The sequence below is a fragment of the Hippocampus bargibanti genome, linkage group LG22 (assembly GCF_051943395.1).
Source record: "Hippocampus bargibanti isolate YZ-2025 linkage group LG22, ASM5194339v1, whole genome shotgun sequence".
In the NCBI taxonomy this organism is placed as follows: Eukaryota; Metazoa; Chordata; class Actinopteri; order Syngnathiformes; family Syngnathidae; genus Hippocampus; species Hippocampus bargibanti.
Genome location: NC_142755.1, coordinates 4,916,956 through 4,925,802, shown reverse-complemented (window position 1 = coordinate 4,925,802; position 8,847 = coordinate 4,916,956). Strand labels below are relative to the sequence as shown.

General features: G+C 39.5%; 1 protein-coding gene across 2 annotated transcripts in view; it reads right to left on the bottom strand.

The window, feature by feature from the left end:
* Positions 1-5,976: 5,976 nt before the first annotated feature.
* The window catches only part of dock4b (dedicator of cytokinesis 4b), a 60,707-nt gene continuing 57,836 nt past the window's right edge, over positions 5,977-8,847 (bottom strand). For both annotated transcript variants that reach the window (XM_088988866.1, XM_088988868.1), the window contains one exon: positions 5,977-8,170. In XM_088988866.1, coding sequence (XP_088844992.1) covers positions 7,742-8,170 — 429 coding nt within the window. In that variant the 3' untranslated portion in view covers positions 5,977-7,741. The remainder of the gene's footprint in view (positions 8,171-8,847) is intronic.

Below are 8,847 nucleotides of genomic sequence, written 5' to 3'. Positions count from 1 at the left end.
TCTGTTTTTATTGTATTTATTTTCTTCTAAGAGACCCTCCAGTCTGATATGACAGTAAAGATGTCCCACTCGGTGGGAATGGGCATAAAAGGCAGCTAGCAGCTGGTGCTTTGTGAGCTCCTGCGGGCCTCGGTCAGCACACACCATCGGCTCACTGATGAAGACAGATGGATGGGGCCGCAGTCGTGACGCGCACTGTTACGGACACCCTGGCCAACTGCTTCCTCATTCAAGTCTGACTCGAGCATGGAATTTCTCGCTTGCGCAAAAGTCTGTTTTTTTGTTTGGAAAGAACATTGGGAAAGTATTCGCCTACCAAGGTCTCAGCGTTGGCGGGGAACAATCGGGATGATGCTGGGAAATGTCAAGAGCAAAGTTGGACAAAGATGGCAATGATTTTATACGCAGCGGCAAAGCGCACGTGATAGTGAAATTAACTCATTCACTGTCATTCACAAATGTATTCGGGAATTGAAAATATGCCATTCCAAATTTGTTCGAGTTTTGATTTTCATACTTGGGTGCCGATAAAGCAGAGGTGTCAAAGTCATTTTTTTGCTGCGGGTCACATTGAAGTTATGGTTTCCTCTCGGGGGCCGTTATGAATTTGGGGAACCCATTAGAATGTTTAAATCCCTTCAAATATTACATATAGAGCACACAGCAAATTAATGAATAACTCGTTTTCAAATCTCAAGTCAAGAATAATGACTTTTATTGTGGTTGACATCCAAAAATATGATTTTAGCAATCATCATGGAATTTAACAAGTTTGATTTGCTTTCGCGGGCTGAAAAAAATGATGTGGCGGGCCGGATTTGGCCCGCGGGCCTTGACTTTGACACCTGTGCGATAAAGCGATGGCCATGGCGTCTGGCAATGTTTTTTTTTTTTTCATTTCCACAAGGGGGCAGTATCTCCTTTTTTCCATGTTAGCGCTTTGTTCCAGCTTCAGCTGTTGTTAAAGTGCTATTTAAACCAAAATGGATGCATCGCATTCTATTTTGTACATTCGGCCCCATTTCAAGACCAGATAACTCCAGGCCCATATAATTTAGTAATTAACTTTTTTTCTGATGAAAGAAGAAATGCTAAGGTTTCTAATGCTGTATTCAATGTTTATGTAGTCCGGAAAACTCAATATTCTGAGGGTCCCGGAATTCATGTGATGACAAAAACCCTGGCACTGGAGTGGACACATATTTGCACATCGTCTGGCACTGAACGAGTTAATACGCGGATAAATTAAAATTAATTGTCAACAGCTTAGCTTGTCGCATCAGGGTACATTCACTCTCGTGTCATTTAGCACTAGCACTGTGTGTATATGTATGTGTGTGTATACGTATGCATGTGTGTATTTACATATTTGTGTTAGTATTTGTATATGTATATATATATATATGTATATATATTTCTATCTGTAGTTAAAGCGCTATATAAATCACTATGTGTTGTATTTAGCAAAAATAAATTAAGACTAAAACTACTCCAAACTTGAATTTATGAAACATACTGAATAAAAAGAAATATTAAATAATCACAATGAACCGACAAGCACAATAAAATACATCATAGCCCACTCATGAAAATCACATTTCACATGTCCTTCATTTCTGAATGGTCAAAAACCAGTGGTGGACCGTAAAGGCCTGCAAAGCCTTCTCTGCTGGCCTAAAAATATCTCAATCACGGATTGATTCTAATCATAATTTGTTGATGAAATTTTATTAAATCGTCTTTCAGCTTCCTTTCATTGCTTTTCCCTTGTTGCGCAACTTCCAGACGTATGTTTTCGTATTTAATCACATTTCAGCCATCATTCATTACAAAGGTCAGAAATCTACCTGGACGCCTTCACAATCAGTTCTGCAGGCCCTGTCGCATCAAACGTGTCGATCAAACTGTTGCTTTAACCAATTAAATTTCGAGTTGTTCATAGTTAGCGAAAACTGCTCTGATTAAAAGCCGCTAGTGATAAGCGCATACTGACTAGAGCTAGCACACTGTATCAATAGCGAGCTGCAAAAGCAAATATATTGTTGTGTTAATTGAATAGCAGTTTTGTCAACCCAAAATGGCTGAATTAGAAGCAGAAATGGATTCGATTGGAAATGTATTGTTAAATACATAATAATAATTAAGAAAGATCGGTCAGGTACTTCCTGGCTAATGCTACCCTCTCGTAGACTTGAAGTAAAAAAAAATCACACCAACCTTTTTTCGATCTGGGTTGATTCAGACGTAGCACTACTGAAGGCCTAGCAATGGAATCCATGCATCCCACTGTCAAAAAGAGAAATCAACAAATCAAAACCAGTGTCGCTACACAAAAGGAATTTTGTGAATTGCTCCTAGCATCCACTAACACCTTCCAAGCGCCCAAATCCAGGTTGTCACGCAAGACTTCCCATCCGCACAAAACTATTTCCCCTGTCTCCATTTTTTTTCTCATTATTTTGATTCTCTTTCAAAGATCTGGAAACAAGCTTGTCACCGCTCCCATTTGGGCGGATGGGGATGACGTGATGGCCCCCCTCAGAGGACAGAAGCCAGGGGAAAAAAACTCAATTTAGCTCATGATGCCGTTAAAAAAAAACATCAGCGGCGTTTGACGATGGCAGGTGGGAGTAATGGGGGGGGGGGGGGATTACCCCCACATCTCCAGCCCTCCCCCAAATAATCTACGAGGAGACAGCAGATCAAGTCTGAGTGGAAAAGTCAGATAAGACGTTTTTTTTTCTCCCCCATTCTCCCTGGAGTGATATGAAGAACGAGTTTGGATTTCTTGTGTGCTCACCAAAATGCACCTCAGGCAACCGAGGTATTAATACCCGGTGCTGTATTCCCCTCACATCTTTGATAATTCCGTATTATTACGCACGAATGCTTCAAAACGAAGATGATTTGAAGCTGCTATAATGTCGTTGCGGAAACATCGAACTCAATGCAATGAACACCCCCCGAAAAAGGTGCTCAATAGGTGGACAATTCCAGCGATTCGAACACGAGCAGCCAATGTTTGTTTACACGTCACGGCGGCTTCAATTCGAAAATTTTACCTGCTTTTCTTTTCTTTGGGTTTCTTGTCAGTGCTTCACGATAGTCGTCCCACGTCCACGACGATGGTTCAAAGTGGATAATTTACACCACAACACTGTAAAAAATATTTTTGGGGGTGAAATGACAGCCGAAAGTGCATAATTACTACGAATTGTGTTTTGTTACCTTTGCCATGTCAACGAGTAAAACGAAGAAAAACATACCGAAGGTAAAAAGCTAACGTTGTCGGTAAAACAGACCAAACAGTTGACTAAAAATTGCATGCATTAATATGTTGAATGATTATTTTAGAGCCAGCGGCTTTCCACTTACCGGCATTTCTTTAAAAGTCGGGTTTTGGAAGAAAGAGTCGCCTGCAATCATAACCACGACGTTAGGATAAATATTATAAAGATATGCATGTTGTATTGATAGTTTTTTAACGCAGAAATTATTTTTGCTGCTGTCTTTCAGGTGCGGAGACGACGCCGTCTGATAATTAGGAAACGTGTGCAGGTGAGCGTAGTGTCAGCCGTAACAATTTGCTTACTTTTTTTAATGAGTTTGATACAATAAAAAAAGAATAATTAGAACATTTAAATATTTTGTTTACTCTCTTATTCGAAAATAATCGCAGAGTTGCCAACTTTTCTATCTTTTATGAATGAAATTGCTGCTTCTTTTCAGAACAGGAAGTGACGTTGTGTGGACATCGTGGATTTGGGAGTCGTGTGTTTTGTTTTGCCCAACTCTTGCCATTTTATTTAAAATCTTCTTTACCTCTTTGCTTTGTTTCATTTTTGTAAACGTTTACTCTTATCGTATAAAAAGAACAATATTTATGAAAACGTACTTCTGTTGATGCGTATATTTACTGTAAAAACAAACTATACACACTCTCTTGAACACAAACACCTTAGTATAGTATGAGTGAACTTACTGCGACCTTCCGGAACAGGAAGTTACGTTTTACGGGAATCGTGTGCTTTGACGTGCCCAAAACTTTTTTTTTTACCTCATTGCTGTGTTTTATTTTTGTAACAATTTACTTTTGTCGTATAACAAGACATATCATTAAACGGTAATTATTTTTATTTGTGTATTTGGTGTAAATATATACTACAATTTCCAGATGCTGAGTTGCTATCGTAACGCCCCTGTTATGTAAACAAACAAGTTTTGGTGCGTGTGTTATTAATCATGCTAAGTATGTAAATTAACAAAACATTATGATAATGAATGACGAACATTAAACATTTTTTTGTGCCAGTTTTAGCCTCGCTCTCTTTTCCTAAAGCCGCTTGCACAGCGTTCATTTGTTTAATGGAATTTTAATTCAATAACTAATAACACAACAAGCAACGTTTAACAGTGGGTCATTTATTGAACTTGTAAATGTGTTAAGCGTCATAAAAGCATGACCTTTTATTTTTTTCTACAGTCACAAAACCCATAAACGTTTGCACATTTATAATAATAATCATCATTTGCTGCTTCAACATTACATTCAAAGCTGTAAATCGTTATAACTATCGTTATTTTGTTAAAAACACTGTATTTACATACATTGCAATAGTTGTTGTTTTCTTATCATATTTGGCTTACTTACATTAATCTCATCACATAATTTACAGATTCTCCAGAATCGATTAATGGGAGTATTTCATGTTAAAAAAAATAATCACAACTCATAAAAAAAATGAAAGTAAGACATATAAACAATACAAAAGCAAATCCCCTACCTGAAAAAAAGCATCACTGAACTGAGGAACATGCGATGCTAAATTTTGATAGCGGTCAACAACAATCAAGGTGTCCACTTTACATGTAATTTTTGCTTGGACTAAGCAAACAATAACAGTACTGGTCACGTGACCGACAGCGGCGTAGAATTGTGCTTAACTCATCCACCGCCATTCACGAATTTATTCTGGAATTGCAAATATGATGTAGAGCGCCATTTCCGAATTTGTTTGTGTGCCGATAAAGCGCTGGTCAGACCTCTGGCTATATTTTTCCCTTCCACAAAGGGGCAGCATTTGCCTTTTATCCATCTTAGCGCTTTGTTACAGCTTCAGCTGTTGTTAAAGCACAATTGAAATCAGTATGTATGTATTGCATTTTTATTTTGTACATCTGCCCCCATTTCAAGCTCAGATAACTCCAGACCGATATAACTTAGGAATTAACTCTAAGGTTTTTAACGCTGCATTGAATGTTCATGTAGTCCTAAAATTCAATATTCCGTGGGTCCTGGAATTCGAGTAACAATGACAAACAACCCTGGCACTGGAGTGGACACTTTTGCACACCATCTGGCAGTGAATGACAACTGCTTCATGTCACAAAAAGGGTACAGCAAATGCTGAAGAATGAATGACTCTCAGTGTCTTTGTGTTGTCATGTTATTTGTTATTTAGTTTTTTTTAAATAATAATAATACATTTCATTTAAAAGCGCCTTTCTAAACTCTCAAGGTCACTTTACAGTCACAAGATCAATTTTTCTGTGGGTGAGCAGCGGCAGACACATGCGCCAGTGTTCACTCAACCCGGATTAACTCAAATAGATAGAAAGTTAGCTAGCTTGACTTCAAGATGACGCCGAAAGACTAAAGTGTCCTTGAGAGTTTTGAAAGGCGCTTAGAAATTAAATGTATTATTATTATTATTATTATTATTATTATTATTAAAAAGTTTCTTATGATCAGTAGAGTGGAGCATTTTTGGAGATTTGCAATTCCCTTTGTTGCTTGGCACTATTTATTTTTTGAAATAAAAAAATGTGTTCCGTTGTGCATTATACTTTGGCACTATAATACATGTAGCCCATCCGTTGAAGGTCATGCAATTCTGTCAAGGCTCTAAAGCATGCAAACATGCTAAGAATGTTTGGTCCAACTTTTATCATTGAAAAGTGCAAAGCTGATTGTGGAAAAAAAAATCGACAGAGGGTTGCAACAGAGTAACCTTAAAGGACAACCGACACCTCCGGACAAGTTGTGTCCATAATTTGTAAAATCACTTCAAATGACTTCTACTTAGTGCATTTTACAAAGGGATTATTGGTGAAAATGTGAAAAGACTGACAACCGTGGCTGGCTAGCTATTAACTAGCTAGCTAGCTGGCTTTCTGACTATCTAGCTAGCTATGTAGCTGGCTATCCAGCTAGCTATCTGTTAGCTCTCTATTAGATAGCTAGCTTTCTATCTATTTGAGTTATTCCGGTTGAGTGAACATTAGCGTGTGTGGCTGCCCCTGCTCACCCGCAGAAAAACTTATCTTGTGACTGTAAAGTAACCTTGAGAGTTTTGAAATAGATTATAAATGAAATAGATTATTATTATGATTATAAAACGTTTTATAGCATCTAAAATACCCAAAACACGCAGGCTGATATTTTTAGTCAAATGCAAAACACCACTAAAAATGACTTAAGCGTCCAAAAATGACTTCAAAATGAAACCGGAAATGGCCAGTTTCAGAAGGTCCCGCCCCCTTGTTCGTGACATCACGCCAAGACGTCTTGCCTTGCTCCAGAATCAAATCAATGGCTTCAGATTCGGAAAAGATGCTTTCTTGTTACTCATCCAGTTATGAATATGATTCAAATAGTTCCGAAGAGGAAAGCATACATGCTTGCAATCGATTAAAGGAGTCCTCCCATATCAATTCGAGCCGTTAAGGACAGCACGTAATGTCCCAGAAAATGCAAAAGATGGCCAAAGCTCCAAGTCATTTGAAGTGATTTTACAAATTACGGAGCCAACGTGTCCGGAGGCGTCGGTTGTCCTTTATATGGTAAAGTTACCTTTGCTTTAAATGAAAATAAAAATTTACATTACTGGAGTGGATATGATTAAATTGATCTCCTTCTTAAGCACCGTTTTTAACCATTGTGTGTACAAATGTACAATTGTTACAAAATATGAAGAAAAAAAAACGTGCGAGATTGACAGTCCCTAATATTTACGTCTGCGTAAGCTCTCAGTCGTACAGGAGCGGTCCATCGATGAAAAGATTTCTTCAGCCGTCATCTGTACTTCTTTGAAGGTGTCGGACGTTTCGCTTCTTATCCAAGAAGCTTCGTCAGCAAACTAAAATCTTACTTAATTTTAATCAAATTTAAAACATAATAAAATAATAAAGTCTTACTGGTAGTTTCGGCCCTATGTAGTTATGCAGATGAGGTGATCGGGCAATCAGGCCAGTCGTCAATTAGAACAATAGAGGCAATCAGTGGAGCCGCAGGGATTAGTCCTCTGCTCCTCACAACTTGAAAGCAGGGACCAATCATAGCAGAGTCCGGCACCGCCATGTCTGGACAGTAGGTATATATATATATATATATATAGGGCCGAAACTACCAGTAAGACTTTAGTTTGCTGACGAAGCTTCTTGGATGAGAAGCGAAACGTCCGACACCTGCAAAGAAGTAGAGATGACGGCTGAAGAAACCTTTTCATCGATTCCCAATATTTAAGGCAAAAAATAAAAATCCTCATCCAGTATATCCGATGGCGCCTATCAAAACTGTAAACACAAGCTATAGAAAAACTGGACCGCGTTTCTAAAAAGTTATCCAAATGGAGGTACGGGATCCCGAGGTGGACAAAAAAACAAAAGTTGAGTATCCAGTAGAAAAGTGCAAATAACGCCAGTGTGTTTGTTTTTTTTTCGCCGCCATTTTCCCGTCGTCCTATAGCTGCGACACCTTCCGCGGAAGAGGCCTCGGCCTGGGGACGCGAGGGTCCGAGGTTCCGTCCAGTTTCATGCTGCCCGTACGCAGCTGGTGAGGTTTGGGGGGCAACGCCGGGGGGTCCGTTTGGGGCGGGATGGACAAACTGTGGGGTAACGGTACTGGGCGTCCGCGCGGGTTGTTTCTTTCGTAGACGCTGTAAGGCGGCGGCGTTTTGTTTTCTCTGCGGACGGGCTCGTCGGGGGCCGCGCCGGGCGTGGTGGCTGATTGCTCGCCGGGGGGCAACTCCGTGCCCGATGCTTCGGAGACGCTGCAGCGGCTGAGCGAGGAGATGCCGCTACTGTAACTGCCTGAGAGGACGGGCGAGTTGGAGACCAGGCTTGCGGAGTGGCACTCGGTGGGTGACGGCGTGAATGGCGGCACGGTGGCCTAGTGGGATGGGGGACAAAAAAAACACACACACACAAATTTGACTTATTGTCTCAATCGAAAATGCGTCGGATCGCGGGAAATTGTCGACGATGCACAGCTGTGATTGACAGCGCAAGAGCTGTCAATCACGCTCGCAGACTTGCCTGCAACACGTCACCTGCGACAAAAGCGGCACGCTTCGCATTGACGCTTGTGACGGAGCGGGAGGAAGCAGGCGGGGGGGGGGGGGTCGGTCTGGAGTATATTTATACAGAAATCATATGCAAATTCACGCTTTTGAAATTTTTGATTGGCAACGGATATCAGCATCATTGATCTTGATGTTTCCTGTAGTTTTTCTTTAATTGTTAAATTCTCGTAATTTTTACAATATTTTAGTTTATATTTTATTAATAAAAAATACTATTTTATTAATACAAAACATATATATGAGTGTATATATATATATATATATATATATATATATATATATATATATATATATATATATATATATATATATATATATATATATATATATACACATACATATATGTGTGTATATATATATATACACACAGTTAGCATCCGACTTACGACAGAGTTCCGTTTTGACCGAACGGTCGTAAGTCAAAATGGTCGTAAGTCGAAACCCATTCAAAATGCTGAAACTACGGGTGGTCGTAAGTCGAGCT